Source organism: Eulemur rufifrons, chromosome 8 (genome assembly GCF_041146395.1).
Source record: "Eulemur rufifrons isolate Redbay chromosome 8, OSU_ERuf_1, whole genome shotgun sequence".
NCBI classification, from domain to species: Eukaryota; Metazoa; Chordata; class Mammalia; order Primates; family Lemuridae; genus Eulemur; species Eulemur rufifrons.
This window is the reverse complement of record NC_090990.1, coordinates 37,060,651-37,084,358: the sequence shown is the minus strand read 5'-3', so window position 1 is coordinate 37,084,358 and position 23,708 is coordinate 37,060,651. Positions and strand designations below refer to the sequence as shown.

General features: G+C 35.3%; 1 protein-coding gene and 1 pseudogene across 2 annotated transcripts in view; one reads left to right on the top strand and one right to left on the bottom strand.

Moving 5' to 3' along the window:
* Positions 1-23,708, top strand: part of FAF1 (Fas associated factor 1) — a 440,606-nt gene that overhangs the window by 291,717 nt on the left and 125,181 nt on the right. For both annotated transcript variants that reach the window (XM_069477930.1, XM_069477931.1), the window contains 3 exons: positions 3,443-3,569; positions 4,533-4,596; positions 5,569-5,650. In XM_069477930.1, coding sequence (XP_069334031.1) covers positions 3,443-3,569; positions 4,533-4,596; positions 5,569-5,650 — 273 coding nt within the window. The remainder of the gene's footprint in view (positions 1-3,442; positions 3,570-4,532; positions 4,597-5,568; positions 5,651-23,708) is intronic.
* LOC138389514 (PRELI domain-containing protein 1, mitochondrial pseudogene) lies at positions 7,489-8,130 on the bottom strand (annotated as a pseudogene).

Genomic DNA, 23,708 nt, shown 5'->3' with positions numbered 1-23,708 from the left:
GATATCTTTCCTTCAAGGTGTGGGTTAAATATTAATACTTGTGTGAAGCCTTGTATAGCCTTCCTCACTGATCCTATGAATCACTTTCTCCTTTATTCTCCAATGACATTGGCTCACAGTTTTGTTGTATCACTTAACACATTAAAAAAGAAATATTCACAACTAAATATATCTTCCTTTTAGAATGAAATTTCTTGATGGCTGATGCCATGTTTTATCTCTGTATACCTAGCTTTTAACCTGGTGCCTTGACATGGTAGCTTAAAGGAACAACTGCTTCAATTATGATCTTGCTTTAATGCCAGTTATGAGTTCTAAATTTTTGTCTCAAATTGTTTAGTTATCATATCTTCTAGAAAGTTTTCCCTGATCTTCCCACCCCTAGTGAGTTAGATATTCTTCTCTGAATTTATATGTCAAAACACTTATCACTCAGTATGATAATTATCTGTATATATTACATGGTGCTCCTTGAGAGAGCATAGACTGTATCTTTCTCACAGTTTCAGACATTGTGGCACTTAGTAGGGATTTGTAAATGTTTATTGAATGATAAAGATAATGAATGCAATAAATAGCCAAGATAGAATCACTGATTTTTTTAGTTGTTTTTATAATTCTTACTAAATAGCTTTTTTGGAGTCAAAGAATTTTAGGATAGCCATGACTGATACCAAGAGATTATCTATTCTCATCAGCAAACATTAATGAAAAAAAGATTGTTTATCTCATTTTTTAGAAAAAGCTTTTCCTAACCTGTTAGATGGCTGATAAGAAAATGTGAAGAGATTGGGAGTTCCTTATGCATAATTAAGTAGCTCATTCTTGCAGATACTTCAATAATTCATATTTGGAATATACTTTTTTCAACAAAATCGGCTTTTTACATACCTCCTTTTGAAGATGTCATGGTTGTAGGATTTTGTTTTCTGGGATTTTCAGGGAGGATTCTATACTTTGTGAAGGCAAAATGAATAATGGAGACACAATGAGAAAATTAAAATCAGTATCTTAGTGTGAGCTAAAGTCCTATTGTTATGGAAATGGGCTATTTAATTGAAAACTGGATTTGGAGAAAGAGGATAGATCTGGGACAGTAATGTAAAAGGGGTAAAAAAAGAAAGAGGTATCTATAGAGAACATTCACTTTTTTTCTTTCCTGTTCCTCCACCCCTTGATCTTTACCTGATGCATCTCAAAGAGAGGGATGAGTACTAGGCAAGACTTAAGCAAAGACTGAGATGATAGCTTAGCTGATTGCAGAGGTCCCCAACCTTTTTGGCACCAGGGACCGGTTTCATGGAAGACAATTTTTCCACAGACCAGGGGCGCGGCTGTAAATACAGATGAAGCTTCACTCACCTGCCTCTCACCTCCTGGTATATGGCTTACCTCTTGCTGTACAAACCTGTTTGCAAGGGGTGGGGAGGTTGGGGACCTCAGTGATAGAGGATGTGAACAGGTCTGTCATACTGACCTTTGTTTCTTTCCATTTGCTTATCTGTGAACCTGGTTAGGCACTGTAAAGGAGTGTATTAGTGTGCCTTGTAGATCTTGAGCCTTTACTTGTTTAACACTAAGCCTCAAAGTTAAAGGGAACGTCACACTCCAGATATTTGACTGCCTGAAACATAGAGGGAATTCAAGCACAGTGGTCCTAGTAAACATGTTGTTTTGTTGAGGAGTCTCCCTTACTGCTTTGAAATGAGAGGGGGTGTTGAATTTTTAAGCTGTTGAATAGCTTATCTTGACTGTACAGAACAAACAAGAGAGGATTAGGATTGCCTGTAGAACCAAGGTGTCTGTAAGAAACAGTGGTAGAGTCAGAATAATGGGTATACTGGTTAAGGCAAGGAGCATTCATTTTATTCATCCAACAAGTGTATCTTCATTGTCTTGTCTATTTAAACTATTGGAAAGACTGTCCTAAAGATGCAAGGAAAAATATTACGATTATGATTCTGGGCATTAATGCTTGGGTATGCTCAAGTAGGAAATGCTGAACATACTGAATCAAATGTAGTAAATATCTTAGTTTACTCATTTGGAACTATTAGACCTACTAGATCAGCAGTTCCAAAAATTATTCCACAGGATTCTGAAATCCTTTGGAGGTACCCCAGCTGTCAGATAGGTATGAGGAAGTAAAGGCCAACTCTAAGAATATCAGGCTCCCCATTTCCCTCTGCCTGCCTCAGTGAGAGTAGCCCTACTTTTATCTATTATGTGCATTGCCATTTTACTTAATATTTTGTTTGGGCCTAGGGAAGGAAGGTAACCCCATGAAAAGAAGTTGGAAAACCACTAATGAGAGATTTCTAAGATCCCTTCCACCTTTAAAATCTATGATTCAATAACTGGCTGACTTCTAACATCCACTCTAGCTACATTTTATGAGTCTTAGATTCTGTTTCTCTTAATGCTTTTCTGTCAGATATTTATCTCTATGTTAGGTTCTTCTGCATAGGCTGAAGGATCAAATAGTTTCCCCATTTTCATAACTTAAGTACATAATACAATATTTTTAAAAGATAGACATTTCATTTACTAAATAGTCTTTGTAGACTTTATTGAACATAGCAGACAGGCATGTCTCCAGATACCTTGCTTGGACCCTTTGCTCACCTAAGGCTTGAATATTTGTCCGTACTCACTACCCAGTTCTAATGCTTTAAATTTCAGTATTTTGGAATCGCACTCTAACCCCAGAGGGAATAGCCACTAAGTTCATATTTTGAAGGTGATGTTTTAAATACTTTAAACGTCAGCTGATGTTGCCAAAAACAAAATAAGGAGAGAATGTTTTTCAGTTCCCAGCATGATAATGAGTAAATTCTCAATAAATGTTCACTAAATTAAACATCATTATTATAACTCATTTAATAGCCTTCAGTTTACAAAGAGCTCTCATATATAGTGTATTTCGTGTCATCTTCTGATAATGCCGTGAGGATAATATACCATATTTTACTAATGAAAAATTTAGGAACCACTGCAATAAGGAAATGGCAAGTTTGAAAATGCTACCATTGTTTCTACCTGCCAAATATAGATTAGTGTGAGCTTTTTGAGAGACTGGTGGCTTACTTTGTCTCTGACTTCTCCAGTTGTACCCATTTCCTAGTTTATTGAGCACTTAATTGTATAGTATAGGCTGGAAATAAAACAGACAAAAATCCCTATCTTCATTGAATATGTAAGCATTCTTTGTTTTCCCTCAGTCTCCAACTTTTGGTCTACAAGTATCATGGCAAGTTTAGAAATGTAGGTAAGCCTTAAAATGAAAAATAGTAAACTTTACTCCAGCAAATGACTTCTTATTTGAAAAGTATTTGTTAAAACTCTTTTAAGATTAATATCATATTGTAATTACATGACTTATACTTTAGAATTTGATATAATTAAAGTCAATATGGAACTAATTAGGACTTTCCTTAAATAGCAAAGCACCGATGTTCATATGGTTAGTGATAGCGATGGAGATGACTTTGAAGATGCTACAGAATTTGGAGTGGATGATGGAGAAGTATTCGGCATGGCATCATCTGCCCTGAGAAAATCTTCAATGAGTGAGTATTAATAGCTCTTTGGGTCTAGCTTTTTAATTCTCCCTTCTAGTACACAAACTTATGAAGGACAGTGAACTTAAAAATCTCTTGCTGACCTCCAGGTTTGGAGAGAGAAAATATAGTGAGTGGGTATTCTTCATTAGAATCAGAGCGTTTTGAATTTTGATTATCTTAAGCCCAAAAATTCCTGGCGCGTTAGGAAAATTCATAAAAAATGCAAAGGAATGTAACTTTTGTTTTACATGTATAATTAGTTATGACTCTTTTTACTTTAGTCCTAGAGGTTAACAAACAACTGTACTTTCTATAACTGGTACTTGTTTCCCCACATCTTACCAGTTTTAAAAATAGTAATATTACTTTTCCATACACTGGTACCCATCTTTGGAAAGGAGAAAAATAAACTCAATGTGCCATCTTTCTCACTTCTACTTAATGAGATGCATACTGTAGAATAACAAGCAATGCTATCTGGCAAATGAATACTAAAATAAATCCTTAACTGAATCATTTATTCTGTGAAATAGAGAAATCCTCTGGGCAGAAGTTTATGTGATATTTACATAAAATTGACTATTTTCCCAATTAATGAGGTCTTTAAAATAATGTCAGACTCTTTTAATATAATTTAATCACAAGATGTCTATTTCAAGAAAACATTGAAATCCTAAGTGATGACTGGCACATATTGTAAATGCTTAGCAGGATTGTGTCAGTTGGTTTTCCAAAATCTATAAGCTTGGAATTTTTTTAAGGTTTTTAATTCTGGTTTGATAAAATCTAATATATGTTGAGTTAAAATGTCCCCTCAGATATATCACAGAAGCTAAAATTTAATTTTATTTCCTCTTTATTGATTAAATATATTTCTTATATGTGGGATTAGATGTTATGTGGTTTGTTTTTTGTGTCTATTTGTTTTGTTTTTTTTTGTTTTTGTTTTTTCTTTTGTTTGTTTTTTAGTGCCAGAAAACGCAGAAAATGAAGGAGATGCCTTATTACAATTTACAGCAGAGTTTTCTTCAAGGTAGGGTTAGGACATTAAATATATAAACTTGATGTTCTTTCATGCTACTGTGATTTTTCTGGGGCAATTTTAATTATAGATTGTTTAAAATTTGTCCTTAAATTGTTCAAAGGTACATTTATCAATTTATACAGCCCTGATAGTGAAACACATATGGTTCAATGTGCGATAACTAGCAAATCATTTATGCCACTTCATAGATTATTCAACTGATTTCTATATCTTTGTAGAAGTTGATCAAGTGGATTCTAATTTAATATTTTTATTATATTCCCCAAAGTACTAGGATATAGGATGCTAATTTTTAGTATATCCTAGGACAAACAAAAAATTCTTTAAAATAAAATTAAGTAAAAAGGTAATTTAGAAACTTTAATTATAGTGGATTTTTTTCTTTTAGCTTTTTTTGGAATTGTTTAGCATTTCTTCTTTTAAGATTCTAATGTAAATATATAATGTTTTATATGCATTTGACAGTCTGGTGAGGTATTTAAATATAAAAAGGATTAATATTTAACTCTCAATTTTGTTATAAATTATATTTCTCTTTAGTGCTATTTTCTGATGTATTACACTATAACATAGAAACTGCAAGAAACCATTTTTTCCCCTCTGTATTGGAATTACATAATAAATGAACTAAAGTGGGAAGTTAAGACTAATGTAACTAGGAATATCTTATGAAAGTGAGTAATCAAGAATTGCTCCTTATAAATGGCATGGTTTCACAGCACTTATTAAATCCATTTGCTAGGTATACTTAAAATTCCTGTGTCCTAATATATTAGTATATGCCAAGAAGAATTCTAAAAGCTAATTGCTCATTTCTACGCTTTTGAAGAAATGTTTTAATGTTTAGTTTGCACTAGACATTAGCCCCAATGTTTACTTTAAAAGTCATTGGTTAGACTTGTGAAACTTTGAAGTGAATTTGAAATGTATTTTAATTAATAGACTCAATTTTTCCTGTAGATATGGTGACTGCCATCCTGTATTTTTTATTGGCTCATTAGAAGCTGCTTTTCAAGAGGCCTTCTATGTGAAAGCCCGAGATGTAAGTAGTCTTACCTTTTCTGATTAAAAAGTGCATACCACAGATTTATGATTAGGCCTGAGGCAATGAGTAACATTTTTGTTTTTGTTTTGAGATTGAAAACTTGATTTGTTTCTGGTTCTTCTGCCAATACCTAATCTTCACCAAGATGCCCATTTCAGAGGAGTCATTAGTGTGATAGGGTACTGCTGGCTCTTGCAGAAGGCCTTGTCAAGCTCTGAAACAGTTTTTTTTAGGAGAAGAAAAGAAATGTGGACATGCTTAGAAGGGACCAGGGTCCATGTCTGTATTCTTTTCATTTACGTGAATGACAAGTTCTCGGTGGAGGATTTGTTCTTCAGTCTTTTTCCAAAAATGGCTATTCCATGTAACAGTATATATCTAACAACTGCAATATTTTTTTCCCAAAAGTCACTTTGGGAAAAAAAAAAAAAAAGATTCTGATCTTGAAACTCAGTAGATTAAAGTCTGTAACAAGAATTCAGAAGGTACATTTTGAGCAAGAAGATTCTAATCACTCTATTTGTATGTTGACACAGCAATCAAGACCTCAGTGATCTGGTTCCTGCCCATCTATATGGCTTCAGCTCTTCCCATTCCCTACCTTACACTTAATAAATCTGGCAATAGTGTACCATTTGTATTTCCCCATAATCTTACTCTTCTTTCATGCTTCCCCACTGCTAGGAATGCCTTTGATCCTGATCTTTACCTGGAGAACTCCCACTCCTCCTCTGAGACTTAACCTTTCCTGGCTCTTCCACTTCTCTCACATTGGCTGCACATATTCCGCTTTAGTACCTTCCAGTGAAACCCTCTGCTCGTCTCTTATTGGTGCATTTAACACATTGTTTATAATTGTCCATTCTATATATGTCTTCACAGGAGATTTGATTTTCTTTGGGCAGGGACTGTATCCCTTATGTCCCTGCACATAGTAGATACTCAATAATAAAAGTTTAATGAATGAAGGATAAAAGAAAGGGAAGTAGGAAGGAATAGTGTGTACATGAAGTAGAGGGGAAATCTGTTGGAATTAAAGAGAGCAAGGAGTTTTGGAAACAGTACCAGGATGTCTCAGGTTCCTGGTTTCTAGTTTATGTTAAATTCTGATATAAAGAAAAATTCATTTTAAAACAAATTTAAAAAAATTGAATCTATGATGATAATCAAATGTAGAGCTATCATTGAGAGTTTAATGAATTTAGATTAAGAAACAAACTATTCTTTACCCAGAGAATAGCAGAATGGCCTTTTTAAAGGCTGTTTTATGCATTTATTTAAGTATTAAATCTATGTAAAATGGCCATTATTTTTGTTTATAATACATTTATGGTTTATGAAAAATACTGAAAATCAAAGAGAAAGTATTCTAACACAGATTAATTGTTAACTTTATGATATATGTTCTTTCTACATATTTTTTTTTAATTCAACAAATATTTATTGAGTGCCTATTATATGCTAGATATTGTTCCAGGTACTTAGGACACATCAGAGAACAAAACAAATAGCCCTGCCCTCATGGGGCTTACAGTCTAGTGTTTATTGCCACTTCACTTGCATACTGTCTGGGATAGGGGCAAGTCACCACACCTCTGTCCTCAGCTGCCCTATAGGGAGATGGCAGGCCCAGCTTAGACATGGATAATGTGTCTGGTGTACCGCAGATGCCAAACTGGACACCCACCCACAACCCACCACCCAGACCATGGATAGGGCTGAAAGTTGATTTTTAATAATACAGTACAATGGGGAGAGGGCAGAGGGAGTTGAGCTGAGTTGTCTGGTGTGCTGTGGTGGTGGTAGGCTGGCTATACACATTGCCACTGCTGCTGCTACTGCTGTTTCTTGGTGGCTGCCTTGTTGGCTAGGTCCTTGGCCTTTTCTGTAATAGCCAGTGCCATCTCCTTTGCCCTCTCCTTGGCTTCCTTGGCTGTTTCAACAAGTGTTTTGGAAGGGGCTTCACCCTGCAGCTTGGCCAAGATGTATTCAAAACCTTTCATAGTCCTGGTCACGTTGCTTTTGAACCAGGGCAAGACCAAATTCCAGGACAGCTCTGGAGATGCCAAATAAACTAGGAGACCCAGGCTTCCCGATGAATTTTGGTACAGCCAATGTTGTTAGAGTTCAGATAGTAAACACATGGTTCCTCCACCACCATCAGCCAGGTATGGTTGATGTTCCAGGTGAAGGTGGTCATGGCCTGATTCTGTGGATCCACAATGGAGTCTCTCCAGGATGTACACCGAGTGAGCAACATTGACAGGAAACAGTCGCTCGGCCCAGCGGGACATCCTGTTGGTCTTGGTCAGGAGTCACCGTGACAGGAGCTTCTGGTCAGGGGTCACCACCCAGTGCAGTATGTCTTCTGTCAAGATATGTTTGCTGTAGGGTTTTGGGTATTGCTACCAGAAGACAGTGAACTCTTGGTCCCAGGAACTCCAGAGCATGCTCTGACCCAGGAAATACTTCACCATCATCCCTGCTGGGGTGAGCCCAGCACCCGCACAGCATTAGCCTGCCAGGCTGGCAGCTCAGTCACCACTGCACCACACCCAAGCCACTGCAGCCACCATGAGTTGTCTGAGGCCCCTTTCTATATTTCTTATTGTATGTTTAGATGAGTATGTCTATAGATATTTAATACAAAACTGAGTCATGTTATAATCCTATTATAACAGCTTTTTTCATCTTTTAATATTATAGAATCATTTCCTTCTTTTATAATATTTTAACTTTTCATCAAGCAAAACAATTTTTTTCAAAAATTTTAATACAGAAAAAGTAGAAAGAATAATTCAATGAACATCCAAATGCCCTATAACTACATTCAGTAATTTTGAAAATGTTACCATATTTGCTTCTTCAATGTATAGTAGGCATCCCAATGTCTTAATGGAGTGCTAAGCTTTAGTGACTTCAAAAGTTTAACTGCTATAAACTGGCAAAAGAGCAGCCTTTGAAATTTAATTATTTATAATTTTATACTTATTTGGATTTTTTGTGATATTGATGAATAAATTTTTATGATAAATTTTTGTTTCAGTTCCTCTCTACTTGAAAATGGCAAATGCTGACTAGAACAGAAAATACATTAAAAATCTATTATTCAAAATTCAAAAAAGCAAATAAGTATAAAATAAATATAAATAAAGATTCAAATGATTTTTTTAAAGTTTATAGCAATTAAATTTTTGAAGTTATTAAAATTGAAGAAAAACATTTAGGAATCCTGTATATTCATGATTTTTTGTTGAACTATTTCAAAATAAATTGTAGGTATCATACTTTACCCCTAAGAACTTCATCATGTGTTTTCTAAAAATGATGATATTCTCATACATAATCATAATACCATTTTCACATATAACAAAATTAACAGGCCAGGCACAGTGGCTGATACCTATAATCCTAGCACTTTGGGAGGTCGAGGCAGGAGGATTGCTTGAGCCCAGGAGTTCGAGACCAGCCTGAGCAAGAGTGAGACTTCATCTCTACAAAAAATAGAAAAATTAGCCATGTATAATGGCTTGTGCCTATAGTCCCAACTACTCGGGAGGCTGAGGCAGGAGGATTGCTTGAGCCCCGGAGTTTGTGGTTACAGTGAGCTATAATGATGCCCCTGCACTCTAGCCCCAGGCAACAGGGTAAGACCCTATCTCAAAAAAAAAGAAAAAGAAAAAAATAACAATAATTCCCTAATATTAACTAATTTTCAGTGCATATTGAAAGTTTACCTTGTCCCCAGAATTTCTTTTTAGCTGTTTTTTTAGAACCACAATCCACTCAAGAATCACAAATTATATTTGAGTGTTAGATTTCTTAAATCCCTTTTAAGCAAGTAGCATATTTCCCCTTTTCTTCCTGGCATTTGCTTTGTGAAATCAGGCCAAATGACTTGTAGAATGTTCCAAATTCTGGATTTGTTTGATTGTTTCCTTGTGATATTACTTAACTTGTTTCTCTATCTCTGATTTCCTCAAAAATGGATTAGGTCGCAAAATTGTTAGATTCAGGTGAAATGCTTTTTCTAAGAATGCTTTGTAAGTATTTCTCAATACTTTGTCATAACAGGATTTTTAATGGTTATGGAATCTTTCATTGTATGGCCATGTTATTATATTTAAATAATCACTTATTGTACATAAATATGTTTGAAAGAGTATCTTATTATACTTTTAAAATCATCTATTTTTCAACACATTCCTTAATAAGATTGTATTTGGGATATATCTGTCTCTGCTTTCCAGCAAGATTGCTAAGCATTTGAAGTAACCAGAAAATGTCAAGGCCTTTTGTAACAAACTGTAGCTCCCAAAATAGGCATAGATATTTTAAAAATCCCATTTCAAAAGCTTCTATAAGATATATGATGTATACCTCACACATAGTACCCTTAAATGCAAATACTTATACTTAAATATACAGTATATTATAGACAAAAGAACTTTTACCAAGTGCCTTGTACGCTAAATTGCCATTTGGATTTATTCAGACTGATAATCCCCAGAGGAGTATAAGATCTTGTTTATTAATTCCTGGATATTTCTAATGAAACAATTGATTGTTTGCTTTTGATTAATATTTAGGTGTTTTAGCAGATGATAATCATTGGTTCATGTAATTAAATGTTTTGCTTCATATTAGGTTCATACCAAAATCTACTGACCTCTCTGGACTAATAAAATGTCTTTATTTTCTCCCCTTGTCCAGGACTTTTTTCTTCCCTTATTTACTTTTGCCAAGTTACAGATCAGTAGTTTATGTATCGTTTATTACATTTCTGTAAACTTAAGTAAAGTTTAACTCCATGACAGATAAATTATTCAAAATTAAATCTAAGCAGTTACATTTATTATAGTCATCAAGCAGATTGTATACATCTCTTTTTAATTGTGTATTGTATGGTAATAGTAATGCTACTTTAGATTTATATGATGTTCTGTGGTTTGTAAAACATTTTCCTATGCATATCTCATTTGAACCCCACAACAAACCAGTGAGATAGGGACATACAATATTCATAGTCCCAGTTTAGAGATGAGAAAGCTCAGAAAAGCTACATGACTTGCCCAAGACACAGCAATAGTAAGTAGTAGGGACCAAATAACAGCTCATGTGTTGTAACACAGATAAATATGGCTTACACTGTACCATCACACTTCAGTTTTCAGTGCTAACTGCTGTACCACAGGATTTAATTATTAAACTTCATCTCTCCTTTTCAAATTTCACATTTGAGAGTTAAAACAAATCTTGCTCGATACTATTTTTTAAAACTTCTGAATGAATTATTTTTGAGAAAACAATTTGCTGATGTTCAAACATTTTACGGCGAGTGTGCATGCTACTGTGGCACTCTTACTAAATTTCTTTCATCTTAAATATCACATGTTTAATTTAAACTGTGGGAGGCACATTAATTTTACCAGGGCAACAGATGAGCCTCAAGCACCAGCATTCTGCACTTGAAGTGAGAAATTGAGTTCCAAGAGTAAATAAAAACAAGATTGAAGGTTTAAATCCTCTGCTAGGCTTTTTGAACTTATATACTCATTAAATGTTTATTGGAGTGGTGGGATTACAAAGGATTTGGGGAGCTTCATCAACTGGTATATAGTTAATCACTAAGTAAAACACTACATTTGATAAAGTGTTTCTCACGATGCCACATTCAATCCATCTTAATGAAAACTGCTTCAAACTGATTTCATTTGAGAGCACTTGGTAGTGAGAGTGCTCATAATTCTTTCTGCCTTTTTTTCTTGAGGAATTTACAATATTTTACAAAGCAGAGCTCCAACTTCAGTAAAGCAGGTATGCTAAGTTCTTATGTTTAAGTATATTAGGATGAAGAATTGGCTTCTGAGAATGTATTGATCAGTTTTATGACCTCCTTTCTTGACTTTAACTATGAGGGATGGCAGGCTATAAATATTTATCACATGTGCACTAAGGATCTGGGATATAGAGGTTTCCTGCCCTTGATAAACTCACAGTCTAGCAGGGAAGATAAGACAATATAAAGATCCATATAGTATAATATGCTGTAGAACCATGCAAGAGAGGTTCCTCATCTACCTTAGATGTTCAGGGGGGAGATTTCTAAAGGAGGTACATCTAATTTGGATCTTAAAAGATGAGAATTACTTCCGCAAATAACAGTATTCTAAACAGAAGGGAGATCAAAAGTAAAGGCAGTGAAAGATTAAGATGAGGGGACTACAACCAGTTTGGTGTTACTGGAGCAAAAAAAAAAAAAACGTAGGACAGAGAGTTGCATTACAAGCCATGAAGCTAGAAGGATCAGTGGGTCCAAGGCATGGAGGGGTCTGTGATTCTCTGGCATTAGCTGGCATTTAAAAGATAACTTTTGAATGAAGCTTATCTTTTATCTTTAGATAAATGAGAGTCCCTGGTGAGCCTCCTTAATTATGGTTGCAGAAGAGTTACCACTGGCTATACCATGATTCCCTGGAAGTTTCTTGAGGAAGATTCTTTTTCTCCTTATAGCCCCACACCTCTGATGCCGGCTACCCTGCTACCCCTGAATTCTCTTCTTCCACACAACAAAAAGTACCCTAGAGAATCATTGGACATTTGTAGTAACTACAAATCAACAGCAATAAAAATCTCAATGCTATAGCTTATCTCCCGTATGAAAGATTGTTCTTTTCCCAAGCATGCCTTTGGGAGACTGGGCTTTGATATTAGTAATCCTGTTACAGCTCCATAGATTTAACTTCAGACCAGTGCTTTTTGCAGATATTATACATAAATTAAGGAAACCAGTGCTCAACTCCCGATTTCCCACTTAGTAGCTCTGTGGCCCCAAACAGCTAAGCAGCCTGTTTCTAATCTGGAAAAAAATGGAGATGATGATAATATCCACTTTATATGGGTTGTTTTGAGGATTAAATGGGATGCTGCCCATAAATGCAGCCAGCACTGTACCTAAGATAGGCATTGCTGTTAAGAAGTTTTAGACAAATTTGAGAAATGTTTGTAAAATAACAAAACTGATTTTCTCATTCAGTTTATGAACTAGCTCTAAGAACAGTTAAAGGAATTTTGAAAACTCCAATGAGCATTTCCATCACTAAAGTGAGTGCTTCACTTTAACAGTGCTTGTTAATTGTCAAGTTTTTTATATTTATTTTTTTAAATCAGCCTATTTTAAAGTAGTGATATTTCTACTGCCTCATGTTGAAAGAAATTTAAATGCCATCATTGATCAATGTCATTAAGAAAAATAAGTTCTACACAAATCTGAGGCCACAGCTATAATTGGTGAACTTCTAGCACCCCATCATCCAGAAAACCAGGCAAACAAACTTCTTTGTGCTTTGGAAAATATGCCCAGTCTGCTCATCTTGTCTGTGTTATCTTTTCAATTTAAATTCCTTAAAGGCAGGCCAGTATCTTTTGGAATAATTTTGTGTGACAGCTAGGACAGCATCCTGCACGTGTGCGAGATAAGAACTATGATGCTAATATAATTTTTTAAGAAAAATATGTTTTCATTATACAAATAATGTATTTGTTATAAAAAAAATGCAGATACATTTTAAGTAAAAAATGAAAGTTACCACATAATTCCAAAACCTGAAAATAACCACTGGTAAATGTTTTTACTTTTTAAATAAAATCTATAAACATGATTATCAGTCAAAAAGCTATATGTTTTACATAAATACAACCATACCAAATCTGCTATTCTGTAATTAGATGTTTCCACTAAACAGTTTATTATTAGCAACATTTAGAATTTGCCTTTAATTCTCCAAATTAGTTATGAGATCTGCCTAATTAAAATTATAGAAGTCTTTACTATCCATATTAAAATTATTTCTTAAATCAGTTAAAAATTTATTAGATTAGTTTTAAAATATGCTGCCATGTAAAACTTTCTGCCTAGTGTACTGCTATTTACCATCTTTTTAAGCTGTATTTGAAAAGTAGTGCTAGTAAAATTTATTAAAATATCAAAAGCAAAACTAATTTCTATTCATGGGCTTTATCCATATTTGTATCATTTTTCCCAAAGGGCCCTCCCAGGTCCTAGGAAGTATTTTTTATTCATATTACATATTTTAAAAAGATAAATATTTCACATGTAATGAAACTTGTTCCATATCTAATCCGAAACATTTTCATTTAAAAACAAGAGGTATGGTAGAAAGAGTACTAAGAAGAATTCTCAGGTTTGAATTCTGGCTCCTGTTTTACTAGCTATTACTAGTAACTGTGTCTTTTTAACCAGATTACTCAACCTCTCTGAACATCAATTTCTACATTTAAAACCTTAGATTATAATTAATACCTCACAAGGTTTAACAAAAAAATTAATATATGTAAGATATCTTTGAAATGTATATGAAATATCTTTGAGATTGTTTGCTTATAGTAAATGGATGTTGAATAAATCCGCCAGACTTGGATTTGAAAGTAGACCCTGATACTGATAAGCTATGTAAGCCTCCATTTTGTTTTTTCTGAAATGCGGATAAAATATCTTGGTGATGAACCTACCTTGGAATAATGAATCCTTACCTTAATAATAGTCAAGTTATTCAGATATACATATTAGAGAAGATGAATAAGCCTGTTTAATTGGCATATAGGGTACTTACAAGGGAGCAGTAGGATATAGGGCTAGAAGAGAGAAGTCTGGGGGCAGGAGTCATCATGGAAATTCCTGAATGCCAACTAATATTTTTTGTTGTTAGACAGTGGTTAGGTTTTGAAAGCTTTAGGAGAGGAGGGTGACTTTGTCAGAGCTGTAATACAGGAATAAGTAATATGGTACCAGTTTGCAGGATGGGTTGGAGGGGAGAAATTGGTGACAGTGAGACTGGTTTGTATACATTTGTATGTGTGTAGCTATCGGAGTGTCAGAAAATGATTAGAAAACCATAGTACAGTAATAGTAATAGCATAATATAGTTTATAGACTTTTTGGCTCTAAATTTCCCAGCCTGTTTGCTTTTGTGTACCTTTTTATACACATGTATCTTCTGGTATCCTGTCTCTCAGCACCTTCTTTGGAAGTGTCTAAGAAAAATAGAAAAGAATAATACTGCTTTTGTCATAGACCTACTCTAATATGTTCTGGCCTTTCTTTCTTCTGGAACATTTTGGTAGAATTTGTTGATTTCATATTTGCCTTATCATTTGCACTCTTTTATAAATATATTGAGAAAAAGCAAAGTATTTCTTATGTCAAATAGTACATAAAATCATTATTAAAGATATTGGAAACTTATATCACAAAGTGTACATTTCTCTAAGTGTACACTTATGAAGAACTCCAAAAATAATTAAGAAAAAGACAACAACCATAGTATGGGCAAGCAATAAACAGGTATTTCACAGGAAAGGAAATAAAAATGACTCATAAAATATAAAAAGAGGCGAAATACAGATCAATCCTACACTAATACACAATAGTTTTCACCTATCATGATAGCAAAAATCTCTTTAAATATATACTTATGCAAATGAAAAATAATAAATATAAGAATACTTATTACCGCACTGTTTATAATAGCAAAAACTGGAAATATCTTAAATACCCATTGATAAAGGACTGATTAAATAAGTAATGATACATTCACACAGTGGAATAATCTGCAACCATTTAAAAGAATGAAGCCGCCTTATATATATTGATGTGGAATGATGTTCAAGATATATTGTTAAGTGAAAAAATTAAGGTACATAATAGTATGTATAGTATATCTGCTTTTGTGTTATAAAAATTACATATGTGTATAGATAGGTAGGTAGATAATAAAAAGTAAAAAATACCTACTATGACTTCCACCACCCTATTGGGTCTCAAATATATATAATCTGGGATATGGCATTTCAAGTAATGCCTACTTCACTATTACACTATTCCAAATCCCAGTAGGCTATCTTTGGATTAAATGGGCTAGACTACATGTTAGCAGTGAAGGCTCTCTCTGCCCCATTGCATGAAAACTAAACTAGATTCACCCCAAGCAGCAACTTCCATGTCTTCTTTTGCTTTTATCCAATCACAGTTCCTACTTGGCCTTTTGAGAATAGGTTTTCTCTCTTCATACTAACCAGATGCACAAGACGGAAAAATGGAGCTTTCTAAATGACAAGATAATTAGGTCATTTGCCTCAAGCCATGATAATTATAATCCCTTAAAATATGATTTGGGTTCCATTGGTAGGCTGTCAGAATCTTTTTGCTGGGCCAAGAACTAACCTATAAATGCATTTCTTTTCTTCAGATCTTATGGGTTAATGATACTACAAGTTTTACATCATTTTTATATATGACTAAGGATTTATGATAGTTGGCCTATTAAGAGTTAGGATTGGGTTTAGTTGCTTATAGCAGAAGAATAAAAATTAATAATGGTTTAAACAAAATAGAATTTAATTTCTTCCCTTCGAGAAGTCCAGAGGTAGTCTTTCCAGGCCTGGTATGGCAATTCACAGAGTCAGAAACTTGGATTCCTTCTGTCATGTTACTTCACTGTATGGCGTGATTCAAAATGACTACTGGAACTCCAACTAGCACTTCTGCTTAAACTGACCAGAACTGAGTTGTGGGGTCACACTTGATTAACAGGGAGGCTGAGAAATGTAGTTCTTATTTCAGTCTGCCATTAATCTAACTATAAAAAATAAATAAGAGATATTCTCACTAAGGGAGAAATGGAAAATATTTAGGGATTACTAGCAGTCTCTGCCACTCCTATTAAATGAGTGATTAAGAGTTACTCCAGTTCTGTATGCTTAAATTCAGCTTGTTCTTATAATTTATAGTATTCTACTTTCAGATCGGTCTGCCAGACAATACTTGATGGTATTAAAAAGCTACTGAATGTGTGTACCCACAAATCATTGTAATTTTTATGATTTTTAGCAAGAATGCATTATTATCAATACATTTTAAATGCAAAATTACTGAAAAAATTTAATTCTTTACTGCTATGGTTCTCCCACCCCCTTGGAATGTGGAAATAGATGAGATAGGTAAACTACAGGTTCTTTTTCTCTTCCTCAATGGCCTAAAGGTATGGGAGGGGAGTGTTGGTTTACCACTACCTTTCAAAGTACTTTCAAAGTGTGTACCTCACATTCACACTCATGTTGTTCTGCCTGTTTAACAGGCCTGTGATTGACTAGAGATAGTGTTATCCCTCTCGGAAGAGAATAGTAGGGGATCAGAAAAATCCTTCCTGCACTTCTAAGAGACTGTTTTTCCAAAGTCCTTGGTACTGCATCTGTTTACCTAGAAAACCAATGAGATAAGATCTTTGGTCTGGCCTGAAACTGGCTACTTCCTTGCCTCCACACTACCTCTCCCAGCCTCCCCAGAGAGCATGCCTACCTCTCTATAATTTACTGTAAGAGCTAGTCACTTGAGCTCCTAATTTCCTTATTCATAAAAACTTTAGTTACATGTTGGCCTTCCTCAAATATATTTCATTACCTGAGTATTACAGTCTGAGAAATGAAAACTGATAAAGATCTATACCTGATGAACATTTGTCAGCTTATTTTATGAAGAGAGTTTGATTTTACTTTGGGCTTTTTTTGAACCCTCTGACTTCCATATGATGGTTCTCCCTATGTGAGATTCAAAGACAGCTGTATCTTTAAGATTTCAGAATGCTATCCCAACATCTGCTTCAGGAAGTGAGAGAAAAAAGATGCCATCCTGGTATCGTCTCATCTTCAGCATTTGGCTGTTTCCTTTTGGAACCTCTCCAGTTTGGTTGCTGCCTGTTGGTCTCTGAAATCATCTTTGGGAGCCAAACGAGGCAAAGTGTCATGATTCTTTTCACAATACAACTTGCACTCTGGTTCTTTACTCTTTAAAAATGGCTGACTTGGTATTCTTTGAACACATTGGGCCATTGGCACTGCTGGGCCTTTCCCAAACTTTCTGTTTGCTTTTTCTGTTTTCACTCTCCTCACTATCATCTAAATTTAAAATCTAGCTTCAGGCACAGAGAACTCAGTTACCCTATCCTAGTTTTAAAATGCAGCTCAAGTGTCACCTTCACAAAGAGGCAGTGAGTCTGATGTTCATGCCCAGATCACAGAACCACCTCTATTATAGCACTCGTTACTACTGATTTGCCAGCCTTACCTTCTTACTACTCCCATCTAGACAGAGTGTTGGACTTCCAACCTTCAGAACTATATGCCACCCATGTGGAATATAAGAATGTGAAGCAAGAAACAAGAAGTGGAAAGGGTCAAGTAGGAAATGAGCAGGGCAGGGCCAGGAGGAAGGGTGGATTAGGAAATGAGAAGGGCCAGGTATGAGATATAAGGGAAAGAAGTAAAATATTAACTTAAAATAGGCTTTAAATATTTATCAGTTGGTGAAAGAATAAACAAATTATGATATATCTGAACATTGGAATGCTATTTAGCAATAAAAATAAAAAGCTGGTGATACATTTAATAATATGGATAATCCTTAAAAGCATTTTTATTCTAAAATTCCATTAATATGACATTTTGGCCTAGGCAAAACTATTGGCACAGAAATTGGATTATTGATTAGCAGAGCTGGAGATACAGAAAGAATGGCAATAAAGATTCCTACAGTGAAGTTTTGGGGTGGTGGAAATATTCTATATCTTGATCGATAACATGCCTGTATACATTTTTCTAAAGTCACAGAACTATATACCTATATGGGTGAATCTTATTATATGTAAATAAAATCTCAGTTGAATCTGATATAAAAATAAATTAATTTCTGTTCAACAAAGGGAAAAAAAAAGAACTGGGTGGCACCCGAGCACAGTAAAGTGAAGTAACTTTTCCAAGGTCATACAGCTGGGAGGTGGCAGAACAAGAATTTGAACCCAGATAGTGTGGCTTCATACTGCCCTGCCTCTGTTCTCACCATACACTTATCCTGAGCCACAGTTATATGCTGAGCTGGACCTGTGAACATCTATAGACAAGAACAAGATTGTGGAAGTGGGCAAAGGACTGGAATGATCCAAATCAGGTGCTGGATTTGAGACAATAAATAAAGCAGGACATTTTGGGGTACTTGGAAAATTTGAATATGAACTCTATATTAGATGATATTATTGTAACAATATTAAATGTCTTATGTGTAATAAAGATGATGGTTGTGTAAGGGGATGTATTGTTTTCAGGAGACATACTAAAAGTGTTTAGGGTAGAGGTGTCATGATGTCTCAACTTTCAAATGTTTCAGGAAAAGAAGTATAAAAAGAATGATAAAGCAAATACGGCAAAATGTTAATAATTGGTAAATCTATGTAAAAGATAAATGGGTGTTTATTGTATCAGCGTATCCATTGTATCAACAAGCCATCACCAAACTTAAAATAAAAACTAAAGAATGGTAGTGATAATGATTCTGATTATTATGGTGACGATAATGATGATGGAAAAGGAGAACAGAAATGGGAAGGAAAGAAATAAAGTCAGGTCCCAGTTTATACAGAGGAAATTATTTGATGCTATAATTCTTATACTGAAGAAAACTATGAACCACATTGTACTATTTCTATTAATAGAAATTATTTGTCATATCAAGTTTAAAATCATTGAACACAGATTATGGATGTTCTTGTACTAAAAAAGAAATGCTTCTTTTCAGTCCATCAGCAAATATTTCCTGCATGTCTGTTCTGTGCCTGTCTTATTTTGAGACATAGCTCATTTCTTCGAGCTCTAATGTTCTATGGTTCTGTGATACTAGACATCTAAATACAATAGCTACTGTAGCTCAAGACCAAGTCACATTAGTTGCTGTCTGCTGGGCATTTCCTAACTATCAAGTTAGTACCTTAGCTCCTGGATTTGAATGTGAAGATTAGTGAGGCACCGAAGGCAGGGACAAAATAAGCATTTCAGTCTCTATTACCAGTAGGAAAAACAAAGGAGCTGCTTAATCTTTCATACGTTTTCATGGCTATTATTTTTCTTGAAAATGCTTTCAAACCCCTTTATTTTTGCATGGATAGTTCAGGAATCTGTATCCTAACAGCTACCTTTCAGTCTGCACCTAGTATGGGCCAGGCATTGTAAATAGTCACTTACCGAGGCTTACAGCAACGCATCTTGCCCCGTGGTCACACAGCTGGTAAGTGGAAGAATGGACTTTAGAACAGAACTTTCTATTACTTTAAAGCTTGGAGATTTTCCTTTATACTGTGTTACCAAAACCTAGATCACAAAGAGGGAGTCTGAGGATAGTGTAGCTGGGTTGCTTACCTTTGTGGTCTATCAGACTTAGACCCTCTCTGCCAAATTAGAAAGAACAAATAAATATATTCTTTTTAATGCCTCAATATTATCACTTGTTATATGGTACTACAATTAAACGTTTGCCTCTTCATGTCCCTCCCCCCAACTCTTTGAGGGCAAGAGACTTTGTTTTATTCATCTTTATATTCTTAATGCCTAACACATAGGTACTCTTTAAGTGTTACTGAACTAAATTATTAAGGGGCCAAAGAAAAAACTGGTTATAGTAATGGAAAACAAAACATTTTCTTATGCTTTTCCTGTAGTACTAGATGCCCATTCTTCACAAAAGCAGTTTTCTGATTGCTTTGCCATTTTAACTTTCCCAAATTGTTTGATATGCTGAACCCAGTTCTTACTGTTTTGGCCTGTGCTTAATTGAGCTCAACAAAGTAATCAGAAGTCTGAGTCCGGAGCTCACTTATTTGTGCCTATAATTTAATCAGAGATAGCCCAAATTTAGTAGCATGTGCATATTATTAAGAATCTTTATATTTTGCTTATTTACTGTCATCATAGCAGAAGAAAATTTTTTGTTGAAAGCTTATTATGTCAGAGAAAAGATTATTCAGTTTTCCTTTTGAAAGGTACTATGGGGGTACTCCTAGCCTGAGGAGCCTCTTCTGATACTCTTTTATCATCTCCTTTTTCACATTCAGTTTAGAGCTTAAAGTGGGAATTTTTTTAAGCGTGTTTTCCTGGCATCTCATGTTTAACAGTGTCAGGGGTTTGTGTCCCTGGAACGAAAACTGTTTCTCCAGAGCCTTTTTTCTCTCAGCTTCCAGTGAAAAGAGGGGCGAGGCGAGCCAGTCGCTTACCACAAAGCAGTGCCACCACAAAGGAAAGATTAAGGGTTTAGAGAAAGGTCAATGTGGGTTTTTCTCTAACTAAACACTTTCCTAAAGTTTCCTTGTGGAAAAATAATGAAGTCATCTCAGAGTTTTTAAAGAATTTTTATTTCTTTTTCACCGTCTGCATTCGCTTGTCTTCTCAGCATGGATGTTTAATCTTCCTAGGCTTTGTGAATTGGCCCAAATGAATAAGTGGTGAGCTGTCTCTCTAGGAGCTAGAGGCTTATTCTAAGGGCCTAATCACTGAGTAAACACATCTTTGCCCTCCCTCTCACAACTGCGATATAATAGTCGAGATTCTAGCACAGTAACCTGGATATTGCAGGGACCAGTGCTTTGAAATGCAGAATGGTTGATCCTCCAAAACAGTGCCTGATCTTCGCCTGCCTCTTTCTTCTTTTTTAAATTAAATATTGCCAAAGAGATGCTGTTTTATTGCTTGATATTGTGCATTAGTGCCCTGGATTTCCAAGTTTAGTTTCAGTCAACACTGTGGGCTGCACTTATAGCGAACTCTGCATGTTGGGTTTCTTAGTAGCCTCTTTAGCACATGTGTGTTTGGTTTGGAAGAACATTTAAATTAAATCAGTGAGACAGCAATGTAAATCGCTAATCTCTTTCCCAAAGTCTAAATGTTCCATTGCAGTGTTCTTGAAAGAAATATGCATTTTAAAGATTTAGCCATTGCCATTGTTTGGTTAGAAATGTGCTGATTTAAAAGTGGACAGCTCTCTTGTTCCCAGTGTCTCATTAAATGTAGTTGCTGAGATACGATCAAGCCGAATTAGAGGTTGACATCCCTCTGTCTATTCAGCTAGAGAGCTCCTAAGAAGAGGAGCTGTGAATCTGTTAGTGGTGCCAGGTTCATGTTCCTTTTCCTAAAGCAGCAGAATTCTTGATTCATTTACTAAAATGGATTTAGCATTGCTGCTCCCATTGGGTGTCTTTTTTGCCAGAGGGCTGTGGTTGGTATCAGCTTCCGAGTTGTTTTTTTTGTTTTTTTTGTTTTTTTTTTTTTTTCTTAATCAAACAGGCTGAGACCTATGCAAGTTTAAGGAGGTAAAGAAGACTGGAAGAGACCACATCCTCGCCCTTGAGAGACTTAATCTAGAGGGGAAAGTGTTAAACAATTATGGAAAGAGATAGAGGCCTGGGAATGGAAGCTCTTAACTTTGCCTGAGGGAATCAGGGAAGGTTTCATAGAGGCATTTGCTTTGGGCCTTAAAGCTGCAATCCCCAACCCTTGGGCCACAGACCAGTACTAGTCCTTGGTCTGTTAGGAACCAGGCTACCCAGCGGGAGGTGAGCTGCGGGCAAGCAAGTGAAGCTTCATCTGTATTTATAGACACACCCCATCTGTATTTACAGCTGCTCCCCATCACTGGCATCACCACATAAGCTCCACCTCCTGTCAGATCAGCTGTGACATTAGATTCTCATAGGAACGCAAACCCTAGTTAGTGTATGTAAACTGCACAGGCGAGGGATCTAGGTTGCACACTCCTTATGAGAATCTAATGCCTGACGGTCTGAGATAGAGCTGTGGCAGTGATGCTAGCACTGGGGAGGGGCTGCAAATACAGATTATCACTAGCAGAGAGGTTTGACTGCACAATAAATGTAACGCACTTGAATCATCCTCAAACCATCCCTTCCCCACCCTAGTCTATGGAAAAATTGTCTTCCACGAAACCGGTCCCTGGTTCCAAAAAGGTTGCCTCAAAGGGTGAGGAGGAATTTACTAGATAAGTATCTTTCAAACAATATATCTGTTTACAAACTTCCTAGAAGCCTGCTACTGTTCTCTGCAGACATCAACATGGATGAAGAAACCCTGAGTCTTTCTTGTTCACCATTTTAGGGCCAATGCTTCCTGCTGAGTCTGACACAAAGAGTACTTCAACAAATGCTTGTGGAATGAATGAATAAATGAATTAACACATAGAAGCAGGATAGGATCAACTGAGCTCCCATTACATGCTGTGTCCAAGTCCTGAAAGCAATGATGTTATAAGCAGTCTGGCATCTTCATATTATATGAATGCTCCCACATGCCTTGACTGCAGTGTGGTTGATTCCCGCTATCACTGTAGTATCAGAGAAAGAACACTTAGGCTTGGAGTCAGACAATCTGGTATCCAATCTCAGCTGTATTACTTACTAACTAGCTGTGAAATTTGGGACAAGTCAGCTTTCTAAACCTCAGTTTCCCTATATGCTAATGAGGTTAAGGATGTCTATTTTACAGGTTTATTCCTAAGATTAAAGTAGATAATGGTCATAAAACTGTGTCTCCTATTCAGAGTTGAAGCTTTTAGAATCTTAATCTACCCATCTAACCATCTAACTCTGGCTACCCTCATTTAGTACAAAATTTACATTGGAAGAAAATATTTTAATAAATACTTTATTATTACCATTATTATTATTTTTTGGATTCTTTATCAAGATAATTCCAAGCATCAGACTTTATTAGCCTTTCATCAGCATGAACCTTATATTTTTCTATAAGTATCCTTCTTTTGTTTAGAATCCCACACAGCAAATTTTCATTTACTATCATCACATCCTTATTTAATAAGAAGGGAAAGATCCTAAGATTCCTTGAAATTTTCCTGTGGTAGAATTTCACAGATTGGTTTGTATGTTGTCTTTACCATAAAATTTTATTTTTCCTTTTTCTGGTAATTTTGACTATTGTTAAACTCAGCTGTTCCATAAGGTAGCACCAAGAAGTTAGTCAACAATTTAGGCTTTTTCATCCTCGTAGACATTGTTGTTGAAGCTAACAGATTGCAAATTATAAGCAGAGCTACTTAACACCCATTGTTCTTGTTATACCTATTTCCTTGTTCAATTTCAGTTTTTAGTTTCAATTATTTTATTGAATATCCTACAATGATAGATGA